At 39.4% G+C, this 21,549-nt stretch overlaps 1 protein-coding gene across 8 annotated transcripts in view; it reads right to left on the reverse strand.

Annotated features, from left to right (window-relative positions):
- Window positions 1-20,916, reverse strand: part of HECTD1 (HECT domain E3 ubiquitin protein ligase 1) — a 64,970-nt gene extending 44,054 nt beyond the window's left edge. For 6 of the 8 annotated variants that reach the window (XM_087747111.1, XM_087747110.1, XM_087747114.1 and 3 more), the window contains exons 1-4: window positions 20,763-20,916; window positions 18,206-18,494; window positions 1,710-1,944; window positions 553-780 (exon numbers count right to left, since the gene is read on the reverse strand). In XM_087747111.1, the coding sequence (XP_087603237.1) occupies window positions 553-780; window positions 1,710-1,944; window positions 18,206-18,345 (603 nt within the window). In that variant the 5' untranslated portion in view covers window positions 18,346-18,494; window positions 20,763-20,916. The remainder of the gene's footprint in view (window positions 1-552; window positions 781-1,709; window positions 1,945-18,205; window positions 18,495-20,762) is intronic. The other 2 variants (XM_087747115.1, XM_087747113.1) reach the window with 1 other exon arrangement.
- Window positions 20,917-21,549: the final 633 nt, after the last annotated feature.

A 21,549-nucleotide genomic window follows, 5' to 3' on the forward strand; every position in this document is an offset into this window, starting at 1 on the left:
AGGATGGTAAGTCCTCTAGGGTTCATTTTCTACATTTTACAAGGACTACTCCATCTCAAGTTAATAAAAGTACAATAAAGAAGTAGTGCTGCATCTATAGTAGTACCATTTAAGCTGGCTTCCAGTGTAATATTTTAGCATTGATTGTGGATGTTTTTATTGCTTCTCTTAGCTTGGCAAAAGTAAAACAAACCAAAGTGATTTTTGTCTCTTATTTATGCTCAGTTTAACAGTGACTGAGGCGCAGACATAAAACAATAATTACTTCAGAAAGTATTTAAAAATGCGCTGAAAAAAGTTACAGGATATTTTTCGATAAAGTTTTCAGAGGTTAAATAAGATCATATTCACACAATAGTGCTTGAAGTCAAATGCTAAGCAGTATTTTCATCCTCGTCATCACAAATGTAAAGGAAACTACCATAACATCCAAATGTAACAACTACTATGTAAACATATAGTTGTGGAGGCTATATAAAAATATGTAGCCGTTCGTTTATTAAACATAATGGAAGTTAAATTCACAGCATGTTGAGCCAACTATTACATTACCTGATGGTCTTCATGTTTTAGTAAACTAGACAGTGATTCCACACAGATCTCTAATGAGGAATCCTGAGGCTCCATTTTGCCGCAGAGTCTGGATACTACAGCCATAGCTGAATGCAAAGTATCTTTATGAACAAGGTGTCCGCTGTCACGAATGAATGTCAGAACACAATTCAACCCTCCAGCTTCAAACACAGCTCCTGACTCACGGGTACAGATTAATTCTAACACCTATGACAAAAAGAAATTTAATCAGAATGACGTACACATAAAAAGTCAGTTATTTGTTTATATCCATCTACAGAACTGGTTAAGAAAATGAAGCAACAGAACAAAAAAAACCAAAACCCTCTCTTCCTCAACACCCAGAAGGGGCCAAAGCTTCCAGTAAGCTAGCAGTTACAGTTTTCTTCAAAAATACAGGAGCAAATACAAGAATATCCCCCAATAGCATGGTCATAACAGATGCTGGTGAGAGACAGCTAGATAATAGTATCTTTTCCTGGGAGAATTAGGTCTTTAGATAACACACAACGGAAAGCTCTGAAACGTCCAAGAGTACTGTTACTCCAGTACTTCAGTAATGTACTTTGGAGTAGGCTAGAACTAGTACATGGAATATACATGCATAAAGTCTGATGCCATGGTAATCAATGACTCAAAGTATACGCTATCACATGGCCATGAGTTATACTTTAAACAAGACATTGTTGTAAAATCTTATAAATTGTTGTAAATATTGTAAATTTTTCTGAAAACTTCACAAGGGTGCAGAGGAGCTGTGTCTCATGCTACTGAAGAGACAGCAGACTTTTTTTTTTTACAGCAGGTAATTTATCTATATCTGGAGCAATGCTTCCTTCCCTTTTTAGCATAAAATTAGCCCTTAGCATTCTAGTCATGCAAGATAAACAGGAAAACTTTATTCTAGTATTTTTTGTTTCCTTTTCTATACTTTTTCTTTTAAAGGAATCTCAGCTTTGAAGAGCACCAGACTGACAGTAAAGATAAGCAGCATCACTGGCATGTACACTTTTATCATACTCTATGTTTCTGCTTCACATATTAATAAAATAAATAAGATTAGAATATGAGGAAGCTTTTCAGAAACAGCAAATTTTCCAGCTCCTTAGAAATAGAAGGTTCTTCAGTACACATACCTTCACACACTGCTCAGCCAAATCTCTGCTCGTTCTGTTGTTAAGTTCAACAACTACTAAACGATTACAAAGTGCCTTGATAGCGCCATCAACTCCCACAATCCTACGGGTGCATTCGGCTGATACATCCAGGTAATAGGTTATGGCACGAGCTGTTACTTCCAATACATTGTCTGGAGCACTTTCATCGAGAAAAATTTTGCACAGTGCTGGTAAAAAAGTTCGAGGAGGGCATCTGCAGGAAAAAAAAATGCAACACATTACTAAGTTGTGCAAGTTTCTCCACATTAAGTAATTTCATACACTTTCACATTAACAGATCAATGCTTTTCATGCTGACATGATTTGCTTTATTAGTTGGTTCAGAGTATTGATATAGTTGGTTCAGAGTATTCATTTAGAATGCTAAGATGCGGGCATCTCATACACACCCCAAAATTCAAATCAGCAATCTGAAGAGATGCTGTATTAGGGGAGGAACCCAGCAGAAGAAAAAACTCTTTAAATTTTACAATCATACATGGGAAAATTTATCCTCTTGGGAAATTATTTTAGGAATTAACCTCACATCACAAAACAGAATGCATTTTTTCTTAACAGAGCTTTAAGGTTATACTCACTTGTCTTTTTATCCTATTTCGGCTTACACCCCCACCCCCCCCCCGCCTCATTCTTTTTCTCTAACCACACTGAGAACATATTTAATTCATTTAGCTTGCTTCTACTGCATTTTCTCTTCGTATCCATGCCTCAGTAGCCTCTGGCTCTCCTCCTCATTGTTAGCTTCATTTCCATATGCAAGGACAGTCAAGAACATGCCCACAACTTCAAAACAAAATAAGCAAGCTGCAACAGTCCTCTTCTATCCCTCTGACATAATAGGATATAAACCAAAATGGATGGTCATAACAATGCTTTTCACTATTATGGCAGCTATGGTTAAGACTGATTTGGATCAAAAGTGCTAAGACATGGAGCTATACTTTAAGACAATTTATCTTCCAATGGCATACTTACTCAGCAATAAAAAACTTAACGTAATGATTGTTCACTGCAGTGGTAGAAGACTTCCAATGCGGTAGTGAGGAATAAAGTGAAGGGGATATATGCTATGACAGTAGTCGAAATAACCAGATACCTCATCCCTAGATGTAGGAGATCAGACTAAATCTACAGGAGGCAAATATTGCAACTTTTTTTAAAACTAGCGTTTTGGTCTGCAAAAGAAGACCTAAAACTTTTCTAAATCCAAAAGAGAACGTACAAAACCAATAGCACACTTTTTGGTCTGGAAGACAGGTGAAGTACACGTTGATGAATCATTCTGAAGACCAACCCAGAGGTCATTCAGTATCCCGTCTGGTACACGCAGTGACTCACACAAAGGCACCAAATCCTGGGACAGCAAAATGCTAATAGTTTCCTTGAAGATCCAGCCATGGTCTATGAAGTAATTAAATAATACTGCCTGACAAATAAATACATTACCCAATGATCCTTAATTACATAAGTTAATAACTGAAGCTTTGATAAAGCTAAATCACATATTTAATACTTGTATTAGCCTATCCAGCCTATACTGTCCGTTGTTCTTAAGAAATCTGCTATTTAACTCCACATCTTTCTTAAGTAGAGTTTACACAGTAACTTTGCATTTTAAGGACATTATCCACTGAAAAAAAAAGTCTGAAATTTGTACTCATTATTAGATGACTACCATACAATGACACAAGAAGCATTTCAGTACATAAAATTAAAGCAGACAGCGCTAACTGTTCCAGTGGTTTGGTGTTGGATCTTTTACACTGAATTTTATGCAACACCAGACAGATCACTAAAACATTGCTATGAACAGTATTATATTGCAAGAAAAAAAAATTAACAATAAACACAAATCTTAAAAAAACCAACCAACCAAACAAACAAACCCCACCAAAGCCAAACACATATAACCAAGTAGAAGGTAAGGAGCTCCACTGTCTCTGTTGTAATACTAGCAAGTAATAGTAAAACATTCTTCTCAGATTTCCAAAGACAGCAGCAGCAAAAACCCTGCAGATTTTTGCAAGGAGTTAAAAGCAATAGTTAGCAAATCTAACATTTATATTTTTTCTATGATTTAACAGTTTACAAAAAGACAGAGCACAAATGGAACTTAGATGTATTTTTTGAAAACGGAAATTTAAGAATCTGGACGAAATCCATTCCTGTCCTTAAAACACCTGTCCACGTGAGCCAATTACCCAGCAGATACAGCAAAAATACAAAGTTACTAAGAGCCTACCATTTATATTTAATTCTTTGCCAGCACACAAATGCCAGTGCACTGTATCAGCAATGCTGCTCTTAGAAGAGCACAGCTCACTGGCAAAAACTTAAGGGTTTGTTTTTTTTTTTTAAATGACTTTTTGCCAGAACCTCTAGCTACATTAGTCAGAGACCATACTTTTTCAATTAGGAGGCAAATAACAACCTCCACTTGCTGTCAGGACATTTGTTTTCTGACTTAGGGGAATGATTTCCAGTCCTCCAATAAGGAAACCAAGTTGCATCATAAGGTTTCAGGAAGAAACTGGAGGTTTGTCATACACTTAACCTGCGGGAATTACTTGGGTTCTCAAAATAATAAGCTACCCAGACTTCAACTAATTTTGTAGATTATGGTAATGCACATGGAATTCCTATAAAAGCAATAATAACAAGAACTTTGCGTGTTCTGAAAAAATAAAATTATTTACCCTTTCTGAAAATAGCAACTGATCTAATTTTAACAACAGCTTTCACAGAAAATTCTTTCAAGCTACTTCAGCCTCTGAGCTCTATGTACTTGATGCTTGTTTCTTTTCACAGTTTGGTTTTGGTTTTTTGTTTTGGTTTTGCTGGGTGTTTTTAGTTTTGTTGGATATTGCTAGTGAACGGGAAGTTGAGAGCTAGACTACACCACGCAGAAGAGACAGCAGAAACATTTTATAAAGATTTATTAAGGACAATAATGAAGACTGAAGAGAAAAAAAGAGGGGAAAAAAGCAATGCTTAAGCTTTAATTTAATGCTAAGGAATCAGTTCTTTTTCCCCTCCTTCTTCCTGCAGCAAATCAAGAATCAATACACACAAAAATCACAGGCTTGAAAGTAAAACATAACAAAACACACCGGCTTTGTGGCATGAAATTTTATGCACTACCCACTCCAGTACACACAAATTTACTGCAAACTAAAATTTGTTATGCATATTATCTTTAATATTTTTTTCTTTTAAAAAGTTAATTCATCATATTTCAATACAGAACTCATTAAATAGTTTTAAAGAGTTGCCTGTTCCCTAACAACAACAAAAAGTCTAGGCTTCTAATTAAATGCTCTGGACCAACTATAAGCTAATCTAACAAATCACATAGCCAATGCATAGTAAAAAGATGAAAACCAAGATGGTTTATGAAGAAGCATCAGTCATACAATGATGCATATAAAGATAATATAAAGCTTGATTGCTATTACAGCTCATGCAAATTTAGAAGTAACAGAAGTGTAAACTTCATTTTTCTCAGACATTGTTATCAGTAACATGGCCAAAAAAAAAAAAAAAAAAAAATCAAACCGAATTTTTGTCTTTGTCTCCAAAACAGCAAATGAGAGTTTCTTATTATTTTAGCACACAAGATGTACAGTTGTGTTATCTTTATTCCCCTCACGTCTCTCTCAACTCAATTTTGTTTAAGTTCTACACAGTACAGTAATACAAATTAAGTTATTATCCCGAAAGTCATGCCAGGCAATAAAATGCGTGCAGAAGTCTGAAGTATTTCTGAGGAAAGCAAAACAGAGAGACCTGGATTCTATCAGCCCTGAGTCTCTGCCAGTGAGACTGTCAAAAAGTATTTTTATTATTGTTTTATGAACATTGCCTTAACAATCTTTTATATACAGCTACTACTTTTCCAGAGAGGTCAGAGCTGGCAAGAGATCCAACCTGTTTTTTCAAGCCCCAAAGGATGATAGCAACACTGACACTGACTTTGAAAATAACGTCATCAGCTGTATTCTCAGATACAAAAGACACATTTGGCCAACGCAGTCCACCATGCGCCAATTTGCCTAGATAGGACCTCTACGCTATCTTGTCCACTGCTCTGTAATATTATTTCAGGCCAATACATTGCTATACTTTGTTCTAAGCAGCACAGTTCCTTAACACTTTGAACTTGTAATGTTATTACCAGCAGAAAAAAATATGTTTACTATGCTAGCCAAGTATACAAGGTTATTCATTACTCATACATAACAGCTTTTCTGGTCAGCTACAGACCTTTTATAATTCTATGAAAACACAATTATCAAGTTGTATTTGTATGCACTTCTGAAATACATCTTCAAGAAGCCGTGCCCAAGCCTCTTCAGATAGTCTTTTACTCCATGGACGTTAAGAGTTTGAGACAAGACAAAAAACATATTAGTACATGTAAATTTTTTCCCAGAATTTAAACAGTATTCCAATTGTGGAGATTTTGATGAATAAGATGGTAAATTTCTATGCTGAACTAAGTGAAACAATCCAGTAGCAGGAGCTTCTTGTGGACAAATGTAATTGACTGTCCTTCATTAATATCACATAAGCAAGCAGGCAGGAATGCATGCACACACACATACCCTGCAAGTTTAAAATATTGCCTTCTTCCCACCTTAATTTACTGCAGTCCTGTGATTATTAGATACAGTAGATAAAAGACTGAGCCTCACTCATGACTAGCTCTGAACTTCTCATTGCATTGTCTTCTCCTGTCCAGAGAAGTTCCTAATAATGTTTAGCACCTCCTTCTCCTTATCTATTGCCTGTGGCATACAAGTCATTAGCATTTGTCATACTGTAGCATCTGAGGGCCTGTCACGGATGAGGATCTCCCTGCAGTACCAAAACAAAACAACAAATTCCATCCTAGAGTATAATTGTACAATAGGACAGATACAGACAAGAGAATGCAAACTAATCATCCCACATTATTACATCTTATCTCGATATCTCAGCAGTTTTGACAACTGCAATTTAGTGTTTAGCATATCACACATTACATTGGGTTTCCTAATTTCACTTCCTCACAGCTTTTAAAAAGCATGTTACTACCAGTTTACTGTCAGTTAACCCATCACCAGCATTTTCTGCTATTTTAAGAGAGAGGTTCTAGTACAGACCATTTTTTATTCCGGCTTCTCCAAAAGCTATCAAAAGAATGAATTGCACTGCTGCTGTTATGCCCCCAATTGCTATCTAAATTGCCATTCTGAACGTGCATGCAAAATGACCAGGTAAGAATGATGCTCTACTTTGCTTTACTTGGAGCAATAATATTCAAAACAAGAGGAAGACGTACAACCTACGTGCGAAGAGGTACTCTTACTGAAGGTTGCAAAAGAACTTTGACCTTGGTTCTGTAATAATTAGAGATACATCCTTTGCAAAAATATTTGGTCCAGGCATTGGAAGATTTGATAGAATCAAGAGCAGAAGATGAATAAAGGGAGAGCAAATTTACTACACTAGATAAACCACATGGACTGCTAGAGTTTTAAACAGAGGAATTAACACACTTATGAAACATCCTCAATACAAAGAAAAAAAACCAAACTTCAATATTCTGTAGTAAAACATCACTGTATTTATTTCACGGTGAAAACCACAAACTAGCATTCCAGTAGACAAAGAGCCATCAGTTACACAGGAACTCTTAAAAGATGTACACAGATTATGTTCATAAGTACACACATGCCATACAGATAAGTTCAGATTCTTTTTGCCTCCTGAAGTCCACTCGAGCCTTAGCAGTCCCTAAAGTTCCTGCTAGCGAGGCGACAGAAAGTACCAGTTCTGTCATTCACGCACAGTCTAGACCAATGATTAAGCCTGTAGTAGCAGAGAATTGCGTGCCAACACATTCCCAGTGCTCCAGCCACAGTCTTCTCAAACAGGTGGCTGGAATAATCACAGCATAAAATTGTACAGCTGTCGTTTTGAAGAACTTCAGTCATTATGCTGTAGGTAACTTTTCTATGAATAACTGTGTTACAACCAGAAGTACACAGGTCAGCTTTATAGGGATCACCCTCTAATCCCAAAATCCGCCCGAAGCTATTACATAGGTCTCTCATGGTTGAAACTATAAGTATCTGCTCTACGTGTCTCAGGGACAAGAACATGCATGTGAGTAGTGCCAGAGAAAGGACTGGAAGGGGTAGACAGGAACACCAGCACATGATGGGAGATGTCACAGCCACATAGCAGGTGTCCAAAGTACATCCCTCCCTTCTGTCACACAGCCCCACTGTGGATTTGTCTGCTGGCACTTGACCCCTAAGAAAAAGGGAAAGTCTTGCCCTTACTCAGCGGATGGTGTCTACGTCTCAAAATTGTGCAAATGGGCTTTCAAAGTAGTCCTTGAGTTTTCACTCGATCCAATCCTCAGTAAAGGCACCTTGGCACTAAAGTGTCAGCAAAGGCAGCACAGGGAAGAGAAATCCACTGCTCACCTGGAAGTAATTCTAGCATCCAGGTCCCGAGAAGAGTACTTTGTGAAGACCAGCCTCTCTTTTTAACGAAGCACCAGGTAAGCAAACATAGTCAACGCCAGCAGGAACCAAAGAGTGAGTCGGACAAGCCGTGTTATGTATGTGTCACTATTACACCTTAAGTCCAAGGTAAGTCCCTACTGGCTTCCTTAGGCAGGCCAAAAGAGATCAAAGGGACGTAAACCTGCCCCAAATATTTGCTGTAGAAGATCAGGTCCCATCAGTAATATAGACCCTAATGCCGTTCCAACTAAGACTATGCTTAGAACGAACATATACTTTGACAGGTAGCAAAGAAAAGCATTTCAGGAGTGTCTGTACCACAGTGGCTGCATGTTGGACTCGCCTTTACAAAACTGTCTACATGGGAAAAACAATGCTGCCAAAACTTCCCAGGGCAGCAGGGAGGCTGCGGGCAGAACTACGGCACTGAATGAACTCATATGACAGGACAGCAACTGATGTTCAGCTTTTAGTACACTTCCATCTACTGACAGATGATGCTTTTGATTTCCAAGAGGAAAGAACACAAATAAACCTTTCATCACTGCAGGCCTTGACTCCCACCAAGGGAAAAAAAGGCAAAGTGCATAATTTCTAAACTTAAAACATCCCAATACCAAAACCAGTTTCACCATGCTGCTTTTATCTAGACCATATACTAATTAAAAGAAGTAATATATCTCAGAAAAAAGAAATTATGACAGCAAAAAAAAAAATTTGTTGCTGTATCCTCAAAGTTCGTGAGGTGGGAATCACTCTGTTCATGATGACCTGCTTGCAGTGGAACAAACAAGATAGTGGCGAGTTTGTTTTAATACAGAAAAAAAAAAAATATTTTTTTATTAGCTTTTATTCTTTCAAATTAGAAAATAATGGCTAACAGGAGCTAATAGGTAGCTCCAAAGTTTAGATTTCTATTTAGGCACTACTCCTAACGAATATGAAAATTAAAGGAAAATATTTTCAGATTTTTGTTTCGAAGAAGCTATATTAACATCACATTGGGCACTTCCTAAAGTACTTTAAAAGAGTCCTCTCAAGAATAGAGACCGACTTCGTGAATTAATGAGGTTACTCTGTGTTACTCCTTAGTGAAGGCTGACTTCCAGTGAATGAGGTTACTCTGCAACCAATGCTACAGCTCTTGCTAATTACTTTAAGTCTCTCAGTTCTGGATGTCCACCCAACTTCACTCCTGTGCTCCCAGGATACGCACTTCTGCTACTTCTTATCTCGCAAGTCTTCCACCCACCATGTTTCAAAGATCTTATTGGAAGGCAGGTTTGTAAATAACAGTTTTTAAAAGGTCTGACGTAAGTACTATTCAGTATCAATATTTACCCTTCATACTCCAATCCATTAAGATTAGGGTAGTAGAGCATTCTCTGTTCCCTGTACTGACCTCAAGAAAACAACTAGCCCACATAAAAAAGTGCTGAATCTGTATAATTTCTATTAAAAAAAATAATCACGCTTTCAATGTTAAAATTAGTTCATTAGCTTGTAAAGACCATGATACACAAATTCTTTAATATACATTCTTCCTCTGCAGAAAATTTAATTGATTTAAGAACATTTTCTAAACATCACAATCATATTGATAAGATGTCAAGAAAGGCTAGGGAAATTTATTAAAATAATTACATTACTACAGCATTTACAGCATTATACTCGGCATAACTCCACATGCTGACACACTTCTGAGTTTTTCCTTCCCCAGCCTCCCTTAAGGAACAGTAGTATCCACAGGGATGCAAAATTCTTAAATAGCTACAGCAGTAAGCTCCTGCCAGTGCTGAGCCCTTAACCTCGAAGTGACTCAGCTGATTTTACAGCTGGCCAGTGTAAAAAGATACCAAGAAAGTAAAAATAGGCACTGTAAACTCATTTCTGTAATTACATTTAAATGCACTTATAAGCCTTAGCTAGAACAGCACCAATAATGGTTGTTTAAAGACTACTGTTGTGTTTACACAATACCCAAAATAAGGAAAAAAAGACAACCCCACTTCATCCCCAAAATGGTTAACACAACCACCCATTAGGGTGTGTCACTCAATTCCAGAGCAACCGCTGGATTCCGTTGAGGGGAGCCCCTGCCACGTGACAAAGCCTTCGGCTTCAGGCGCCCGGCCCCAGACACGTGACTTGCGGCGGAAAACCAAGCCCAGCTGCCTGCCAGCACTTGTGCGGGACCTGTAATGCATACCATCTGCCCAGACCAGTTAAAAGTGGGGAATAAGGCATTACGTGTGCCTACGCTACTGAATAATTGTTTAATACGTAATAATTTCAAATAACTACAAATTAAAATACTGAATTTAAACCTCATTAGTAACCGTTTTTAGAAAAATATACCAGTTAAATATTTACAACAATGTGTCACGCAACTTTAAAGTTTCGAAGAACATACATCCTGCACAACTGATTTGTTGTTAAAGCAATAGTAATTCCAACTTATTTTTGATTAACGATTGTTTTCCCTTTCTGTAGTTCCTTCTATGGAAGGAAATGTCAGACCTCAGACTCTCCCTGTTTCTTTTGCTGAAATACCATTTTGTTTCCACATATGAACCAAAAGCAGCAGCAGAGCAATCACGATCATCCACAAGAGAACTGCCCGCACACCTGCGTCGCCTACATCTATTCTTCTGGACCCGTTTCCAAAACATATTGTACACTGTTTTCTTACAATGCTGTTACAGAACAAATAAAGGCCAGAAAATGTCCACCTATGTATAAGACTTCAGAGCTACCATGCTATATTTTAAAGGTACGAGGAAGAAGCAACTAAAAATTAACTGCTAATTTAGGAACTCCCACCACAATTATAAAATATTAAACTTCTACAACACTCAACCTCTGTAGTCTTAACTGCAATCACAGCTCAGGCCAATAAAATCAAGCTAGAGAATTAACAACTCCATCCTGTATCTATTCCAGCAGAAACTCTGCATTATTAGAAATCAAAAGAAATTAATTTAGAATTCAAATTTGACGTTTAGAAACACTTTCAAACTTCCTTTTAGCAAAATAAAGGACAGACAGTTGAACCCTCTTCTGAGAGTTCACTATTAGGAGGGAACACATCATCTAAGTACTCAACTACACATTCAATAAATATCAGATGTGTAAAATGAAACAAAAGAAAAAATGCACCACAAGAAACAGCTTCTGCAGGATAGGTAATTTCTATATTTCTAAATAAATTATCGTTAGCTTTGCTCTTGAATTTACAAAGGATGTGTTGGGCTGCCTTTTGCATTTTTCAGTATCTTTTTATAAAAGATATGCCATGCCTCAGGGTAGTAATTCTATATGTTTGTTCTCCTGTCTCCAGGACTTCGTAAATATTTTGCAGAAACTTGGTCCACAACAGCTGAATAAATTAAAGAACTTGAAACTACAGATAGTTCTGCCTATGATTTCCACTAGTCGCAACCTCAGTTGTGCAAACAGATAATGGTTGGAGTACACGCTACATTTGCTAACATTTCAAAATGAAATAAGCAATTAAAACAAAAAGTATGATTTTGTAAACATGCTTAAATATGCACATCTCCCCACTGGCTTCTGCTGGATTTCCAGGTGCTCAAAAAGAGAACCAACTTAAATAAGAAAACTTCTGTTTCCCCATTACCAATCTACTGACCACCTACGCTCCCTACGCCTCGTACATAGCCCCTTTGTAAGGGGCCGACATTTAAAATAACTTGACTAGCACAGTCATGCAAGAAAAGGAAGCCCACTATGCGAAATTTGTGTAACACCTATTTTATTGGTCTGATCCAATCTGTTAGGAGATGGAAACTTTCAAAAGGTCAGTAACTCGCTGCCTTAAAATTCTGCACCCATCTTTCGTCTGGTACTTGCAAGAATCACTTCAATTTTATCTCACACACAAAGCCCTGAACAAAACAAAGGGTACTTGATGTACTACTGATACTTTAATGGAAAAAATGACAGACTAGTAAGTAGTGGCAAAGACAGTGTGACGAGTTATGCAGAACTGTCTGGACTACTCAGAGGCATGGGCTCATTAAAACAAAATGTGTTCTAACACACACAAATGCCAAGTTACAGATCTTAGTCTAGGTAATACATTAAGCCATGACTAAGAAACGAGCAATCATATCCTAGAAAGCAACTCTGAAGATAAATAACTAAAACCGCACTTCCTGTGCAATGTTTTGGAAACATCTAACTAAATTTGGGATGTATAACTGGTAACAGTTAAATGTACTACTATAAACAGCATGAATGAAGCCAACACTGGAAAATATTTCTGAAAAACTTGGAAATTGAAGAATTGGAGAGGGGGCGAAAGATCAGGAGCTGACAAGATACTCGTGTGCAAGTACACTCACAGTAACAACAGTATTGGCTTTTAATTCAATTGGAAAAGGTGCACCGACTGCCCACCACAGAAGTCCGTCCAATTCAAATACAAAAGGACAAGCCAATTTCAACAACAAAGGCAACCAGGCAGCAGATTAAATAGCGAACCAGGGGGTAAAGTTAGGTAGGATGCCCTATTGGAAGCATTAACTACACATTATGCTTGTATCAAACAAGATGCTCAATTCAGTAATAACCAGGTAAAATACATGGGCCTACGACAGAAGAGAGGATGTCATTTTAGATGACCTAAGCTTCCCTTCCGGCCTTTGCAACCATTAAGATTCTCAAAATGACTAGACAAGGCTAATTAATCTCCGTAATACCCGTGACAATGAGGCCATAATTCCCATTTTACAAAGAGCAACCAGAAAGATGTTAGCATGCTAAAACTCTAAACATTGCAAAAAACCCAACCACCCAACAACGACAACAAACAGCCTTAAAAATCAGAAACAGTTCTAAACATTATTCCATAACAAGATAGCTCCCTGAGAAATACAGCACACCCCGCTACTTCCATCTCAGAAAAGCACTCTATAGGATCCTGAAGATCCCACTATATTGGAGTCCACAGATGACTCCAGTGCTGGCATTTCACTGCTGCCACACTCTCTGCCTTCATTAAAAGACAAAAAAAGTTAGTAGGAATCCCATGAGTCTTGCCATTGCAAAGCTTACAAAATTTCATTTATTAAGATGTCTGCATTAGCCCAAACCAATAATGCACTAAGAACATATGCTTTGTATGGTTTAAAATAATGAAAACTGTAGCCTATTGTTGATAGCAATACTTATCTTAATTTACTCATGGCTGCACTCCAGCACAAAACTGTAATAATGGACTGCCTCCCCCCCGCTTTAAAATAACAAAATGAGCAAATCTGTAGGACACACAACATGTAACCACCTTGATACGGACTGTTAGATCTGTTAAAGGGCACTTTACCGCTGTCTGAATTACGAAGACACTTTTAAAGCCAGCCCAAACTTTAAAAATAGGCCTGAAAACCACTACTTTGGATTCCTATCCCTATCTCTACAAGAAAAATTGTTTTCCTCTCTATACCTAAGTTTGATTTACTGGAGTTACACAATCCTGATAAACACAGGAGCCTGTAGTTTTAAGCAATCAGGTGGAGGTAAAGCTAAACTGTTCCACATTATTCTACTAAAGTCTCACTAGCTCACATCAACACAGTCTTTGGTACACTAGAACTTCTTCTCATGCTTGTTATTACACGTTAGCAAATACATGGTAGAGATACATCTTTTCTCTGGTGAATACATACTTTGGAAAGAACAAGGTTTAATGTAAATTAACATAAACTTATTTGATCTAAAAAATAAACTGAAAGGATTTCTATTTTACACATTAGAACCCTGAATTCTGATCCTTTGTATAATTTTTATTTGTCAAATAAGATGATAACTCCTGATAATTCTTTGCTGACCCAATCTGTTAATGCTAAACATACACAGGTGACTTAGGGCACAGCCAGAGGGGAAGACATGCTTTCTCTTTCTGAGCATTAATAAGGCTTATTTCATCTGTTCCATGTAGCAAAGATTTTACTCGGGTTTTACTTCACGTGTTATACTACTGCTTTGTTCCACAAGTTTTCTTTGTAATTAAGGAAAATAATTAAATAAAATCTTCCTTGCTAAATACCGTTACTCTGGCAGATAGGGAAAGAAAATAGCAACACAAAGCCCACATCTGAGAAGTTCTCATTTATTTCACCAAAAAGAATGTGAAACAATCAGACAGGGCGAAAAAGATAAATTGAAACACTTATGTGGAAAAGTGCTATATTAATAACAGGAGATTGTAACTAACAGCCTCTACACTGTCTTTGAAATTATCTGTAACAATTTAAACACTAAAAATACCATTTCAGTTATGTTTATATAAAATGCATACTTAAAACTCCTGTTAAAGTTGACTTAATAGTGTACAGTTTAACTACAATTTGGGACTAACACTTATAATCACAATGAGTGTAGCTATTTTACTCCAATTCAACTACTTAACAGATCCACTTCTATTCGCTCATTAAGTTTCTGCAGTTCAAGCTACTGGCTTTTGCTGCTGGTAAAACGTTAGCCATTCTTCATGCTAAGTGACTAACAGTGTCTGTGACTCATTATCACCAGAAGATGAATATGCCGCTGATTTTTGTAATGCTAACGTATGAGTAACACTAAAAATAATTTAATCAGATGTAATATGTAAATCTGGGGAGAAGTAAAGAAACGTCAATTATTTGGCACCACTACCTGTTATTGGCTGCATACCCCGCAATCTGTTGTGATACTGCTAGAAGTAGCACACTAGGAAATACACCACCATACATTTGTGCCTGCTTTCGTTTTTCTGATTTGATCTGAAACACTAGTTTCAATATCCATTACTCTTGTACAGAAACAAATTACTAGCTTTAAAATATACCATTTCCTTGAGACTATGTTTGCAAAGTAACCCTATTACTTTACTACAATAATGAAGAACAAGATTTTGAATCCATCATTTCAATACTACACCTCCCTCCCTTCCCCCCCCCCCCCCCAAGTTTGTGATCTTTCTTTGCTAAGTGAGACTGTGTATTGCTCTTAACTCCTTAAGAAATCAGTCTGGAAACAGTGTTGTGCTTTAGGGAAAATGCATAGCATTCACGTCAATATTTTTCATGTATCTTTGTTTCATAGCTTTGCCAGTCCTCACCATATGCAGCTTTTAATCACCAGATGTATTTCACTAAAATGATGACCTTTTTCTTCATTTATGTCATAAGAGCAAATCATTTCTTATGTAAAAGTGGACTAATATTTAATATTCAAAGTCACTCCAACTGATCCCTGAAAAACATCACATATCATTCTCCAAGAAACTGACTGTTTTAAAGATTCCACCTTCCATCTTCCAATTTTTGAATTCCACAGATGAAAAATTTTCTTAAAGTTTTCTTAATCAACATAATAGCAATAAACAATTCCAAGATCTTGAAATAACATCTGCACGGCATACAAATATTTGGGAATGCTCTTCTTGCTTAACAGATGAAAAAAATGTTGTAGAGTCTAGAAGTTGGTTTTCTTACCAACAGAAAAATATGTCCACATTATAAATCAGGCATACACTGAAACCATTTTCAAAATTAGTTCCTGAAATGTGTTTGGCAACCCTTCTGTCACATAGTAAATCTCTTGTTTAGACAAGCAATAATTCGTTTAAAAACATGGCTGAAAAGCAACTTTAAAATATAATCAAGGATTATTTATTTACACTTTCTCAGCACATGACTGTTTTGGCTACTTGAACTGTCATTTGGAAAGATTTTAAAAATACTTTTCAAGACATCATCTATTTCTTACAGAGCATTTCAAAATAAAGTAAGTCACCTTGAAATACATGCTGTAATACTGCAGACACCCAAGACAATCCACTGAGAAGTTCTCCACTGAAGAGTTTGTACTTTTCGCTGCTTCTCCCATATTTCAGGTTACGCAGTTCTACCTCCAGTGCTCATCAGACACCTCTATGATCTGCTGTAATTCACTGTAACAGCAGAAAACTAGCCATCTCCTTCAGTGAGTTTAAAAAGCAGCTTGCTCTTTGAGTGAATTAGAGGAGTCCAGTAAGCCCTGACACTGGCATGAAGCAAGAATATGGCTGGGAGGAGTAAAAATGGTGAGTGATAACGAGAAGTAGCAGCTCTCCCTTTTGAAGGTAACGAGCTACTACATTAGCTCACCAAATACCACGGAACCATATCTTCAGTGTATTCACAGTATCAATTAAAAGTAGCAATTTTAACTTTATTGTAACACCACTTGAACAGGCAGAGAACGCTGATAACTTTTTCCCAATTTACACCTTATTCTCTTGTTTGTCTTTGAGGGAAGCTTACACCACCAAAAGAGATCAACAATTTTGAAGACCAGCAAAATTAAATTATACCAAGGCTCAAAACAAAAATTAAATTCCAAATGGTATTTTAAATGTGTCTTCCTTCAGACATAAAAACTAATTTTAAAACCACAATGCTGCAATAATAGAGCATTCGTTACCTATACTTTAAGGAAAAAAAGGCACTTGGACTATTTATTTCATTTATATTGAGATGAAAGTCTGTTCTAAATAAAATGTATAAAACCCACAACTGGTTTATATTTTAGAAGTTGACATTTCGTTCCTGGTCCTCAAATACCCAGAAGGTATCCTTACAAATACTTATGCCCAAACTTCTACTTCTGTTCTATACTGAATGTACTGAAGCAGCAAGTTCACCTACATTTGTCAGAAAAATTCATTCTTAACTATCAAATTCTTTTCTACAGCAGCAAATTAAGAAGTCAGTAAATCAGCTTTTCTGAGGCTGAAAACATAGTGCTCCACCAGTATCCGTACTACAAGGGACAGACAGGGAAGTCAAATTCATCTCCCTACAGTTAAGTCTCTTTCAAGCCAAAGGTTTATCTGTAAGCTTGTCAAGGCCAAGATCAGGCAATTTCAAATTCTGAAGCAGTGTACAAAACTGTGCTCACTGTTATGTAACTACTACAAATCCACATTTTAGAGATGTATGAATTTTACTCTTCCTGTAATAAAAGCAATCGTGAAAGATGAACAGCTTTTAAGAGATAAGCCTGAAAACTGTTCTCTTCTTCTATCAGAAAGACACTAGCCCTGCTCTGAGATGGAAAAGAAAAGGAAAGTGAGAGTAATGAAAAAAGATGGAAAATAGGAGAGATGCAAGAGTGCCAAAACAAGAACTGGGGAAACAAACAAACAAACACACCAAAAAATGTAAGCGATATCAGATTTAAAAGTTGTGATTGTTTACACTTTTGCTACCTCCCTTCCATACTACTCGCGGGCCCTCACAGGAAGTACTGTGACACAGGCACAGCAACACTTAAGTAACAGAAGTGGTGACATCAGCATTTTGTGCTGTGAGAAATATAAAAAGGAGTGAGAGCAGGGACTGTGCTACACGAAGCGTACAAATGCAGTTGAGAAGGAGGGTGGCGTGAACAGCAACATTCTTTAAAGAAGGGGCAGAATACTTGTGTGAACCGTAGTTAACATTTGTGATTTTTGTTTGGATTTACAGAGCTCAGAAAAAGCTACTGTACCTCTTGAGGAAAGTGTTGCAAGATTATGGATGCTTAAATATACCTAGGTGATCATTGTAATTTTAATGCAAAAAAAAAACTTTTTCTCTACCATTAAAAACAAAACAAAAAACCCCCAACACTTCCACAGTGCAACTCTGAATACATTTCTTTAAATTAAACAATCAGATTATGTGTCAGAATGGGCACCGCGGATCACTCACACAACCCTGCGTTTTTAATCAGACAACTGTACTTCACGCAACGCTAGCAAAAACTCTTCATTTCAGTGATCTACACTCAAGTTCAGTCTGTAAAAACATTTCTGAGGCTGAAAGTTTCTAGGAATGTTAAATGTTATATATAGCTACGGAGAGAGAAGAAAATAACATTCCATAAACGAAAGCCAAAACTACTTACGTTTCAAAACAGCGATCCACGTTGTCTGACATCAGAAGTAGCATGCATAGCTGTTCCAGTGCTATTAGCTGCATATCCCTTTCATCTCCCTGCCCCATCTGCAGCCACTCCAGCAACGTGTCTGGGTCCACATCTGCCATGTTTTGTTTTTTTTTTTTTTAAAAAAAAAAAAAATAGGCTGCCTCCGCTTAAATTAAAAAGTACCAAAAATATCCTTTTATTGTTCAAGCCACACTAGCTTGAGCACAATGTCTCTCTTCAGCCAGCCCCAGGTTTTTGCAGCTTTCACCTGCAAAGAAAAAAAAAAAAAGTTATCATCAGAATCTTGTCTTTAAACTTTTTGGATTTGCTACTTTCTAAAGTGTAGAGCATATTTTTGGGCTGACATTAAGAAAAATTCCACATATTTGACCAGCAATTTTTTTTCAAGCTTTATACATGAATAAACAGTAATGAGTTTGTTCTGTTTCACTGGAAATAAATCTCTAGTTCCAGCTGACAATCAAGCAAGACTTAGAACCTACTCTTACTTATAGGATAATTCAAAATTAAAACTTAAGTAGAAAAACTGTGCTTAACCCTTTTGTATATTCTCAAAGCTAATATAAAGACAAATAGTGCTGTCTTGCCTGTCTCCTTTCCTTTAATATCACTTTATAATAAAGTGTCCAACTTTCTGAAAGATGGATTACCTCCTCACTAACGTATTCAAATGTAGAGAGACATTAAATGTCACATTTTAAATACAAACCCACAAAATGAAAAAACTGAGATGTACAACCAAAGACTTGGAAAATCTTTGCAAAAGTTTTATTAATCCTTCATCTTTTAAAACAGCATTCGAACATAAGGAAAACAAGCTTTTTAAGTCAAAGGATAAAAAAGACAATTTAAGAATCACTTCCATTTTCAAGAGTTAGAGGTTTGTTGCTTTGTTTGGCATTTATTTTAGAAAAAAATGTATCTAATTCATAGCTTTTAAAAAAATGCAATGAATAATTCAAATAATTCATGTACATATAAGGAAAACAACATTATTTGTTGGCCCAATGCCATAGTTGTACATGCAAGCTGAAGACCAAAAAAGTCCCTTTAGAATGTTAAGAGATATTTTTGACCTATGTGCTTGCTTTTCACTTTGTATTTTACTAACAAATAATCAAATTCACCTCCCATGCCTAAGAACACAGCAAACGTGACTGTCTTCATATAAAAACTAAAACAAAGGTTACCAACCCATCTCTCCAAATTAAACATGCAAGAAAAAAATTTACTAATTTTTAAATATAGCCTACAGAAAAAGAATTATTTTACCAAACTCTCATATAAATATGAAATGTTGGACAGTGTCCCTACAAACTGGGGGGCAGGGGGGGAGAGAGACGCTCAATCCGGACAAAGTCTGCCTACTTGTTTACTTGCTCCTAATGAGTTAATAGTTAAAAAATAACTCCACCAAGGGCACATCTCCAAACGGGAATCAGAAATTGGTATTATATGGAGAAACGTACACTGAATGAGCAGTGCTGTTTCACAATAGCTTTGAACTCAAAGATGTGACAGATATATAAAAGATAAGAAAGTACGACAGATATGATTTTTTTTATAATTCAGGACCACAATGACATCACAGATCACACAATTACTGCTTTCCGCTTATATATTTTTGTTATTGCTGCAGTCTTGCTGTAAAAAGTAATTCAAATGTTACTAAATTTATGTTCTGTGCTTTTAAACAATGCCTATGACCCTCTGAGATGTTTACGGACTGTTATTTCCTGTTCCAAGACTAAATAAAACTACTTTCAGCCAGTAAAAGTGGGATCGTATTGTAAGTATAGTACGTCTCCTTAACGCAACTAAATTATTAACTTCAGTTGGGGGGGAGGGGGGGGAGCGGGGGTAAAGAAAGGGTAAAGGCAACAGAAACAAGAAAATTAAGAGAGACAGTGAAAGTGGGGTAAGTTCAATACAGGCACCTGCTGTTCTTCCACCCCAGACGAGCTCTAACCAGACGGAAACGAGCCACCGAGCAGAAAACAGAGCAGGGCGAGCGGCCGGGGCTCCCAGGAGAGCCGCGCCAGAAAAGGGGCCAGGCCGCAGCTGAACTCATCCCCCGCCGCCCGGGCCTACCCACACGGAGACACCGGGCGGGCCCAGGCCCGCGCGGGGCTCGGGGCCCCCTCCCCACGCCCGGCCTCCCGGGCAAGGGAGGCCCCCGCACCGCCTCCCCCCTCCGCGCCGCCCCCGCGCACAGGCAAGCCGGCGGCGTGAGGGGCTCCCCGGCAGCGCCGCCCCGCTCTGCCCCTCAGCCCCCACGCAGAGATTTTCCGGCACCCGCCGCCGCCCCCATCCAGGGCCCCGGCCCGCAGCCGGGCCTCCCGGCCCGCTCCCTCCGGGCCTGCCGACACCGACCCGCCAGGCCCGGGCAGCGACGCTCGAGTTCCCGGCGAGCCGCAGGCCTCGCAGGGTGACCCGGCCTGGCGGCTCAGGAAAGGCACCGTCTCCCCAGCGCCAGCAGAAGCGGCCCCGCACCCTCCCCGCCTCCGCGGCTCACCTCGGCCTCCCGGAGCCTCTTCGCCGGAGCCGACCCCTCCTCAGCGCCGCGGGGAGACAGGGGGAGAGGCGAGGAGGCGGCGGCAGCCCGAGCCCCGCAGCAGGCGGCAGCCAGCGGCATCCATGGCGCTCCGCCCGGCACGGGATTGGGTGGGAGGAGGGGGAAGGGAGCCGCGCCGTGGCCGCGGGGGGAGGAGCCGGAGCCGGAGCCGGAGCCGGCGCCGGCGCCGGCCGAGCGGCCGCTGGAGGCGCTGCCGGGGTGGCCTGGCCGCCTCCCGCCTCCCCGGCGACCGCCCGCCTCGCACAAGCGGCCGCGGGCTGCTGGCATGGCATGGCATGGTACGGTACGGCACGGCACGGCAGGGCGCGGCGCGGCGCGGCGCACCTGGCGGTTCGCTCCCCCTGCCCCGTGTTGCTGGTGGCGGAGCCGCCGCCGCGCCCCGGCCTGCGCCTGCGGCGGCCTCCCGGGTCCGGCGGCCTCCCGGGGCGAGGGGGGCCGGGCGCAGCGGGCCTGGCGGCCTCCCGGGGCGAGAGGGGGCCCGCGCTTCCGCACCCGCCTCTGGAGGGGCCGCAGGGGCCGCGCTCCCCTGGGGCGCCCCGTGCCCGGCCCCAGCTCAGCTCCCTCCGCCTGAGCGAAGCCTCGGGCCCGGCTCCCCCGCCCCGGCCCCGCAAGGGCCTTCTCGGCCAGGCGCCGGCCTTGTTGGGGCGGGGGGGGGAGGGTCCTGGTCCCCAGGGCGCCCGGCCACCCGCGGAGTGGAGGCTTGGCCAGCTTGTCGGCCGGCTCGCCC

The sequence above is a fragment of the Nipponia nippon genome, unplaced genomic scaffold (genome assembly GCF_047370975.1).
Source record: "Nipponia nippon isolate SJK-2023a ecotype South Korea unplaced genomic scaffold, ASM4737097v1 scaffold_11, whole genome shotgun sequence".
Classification (NCBI taxonomy): Eukaryota; Metazoa; Chordata; class Aves; order Pelecaniformes; family Threskiornithidae; genus Nipponia; species Nipponia nippon.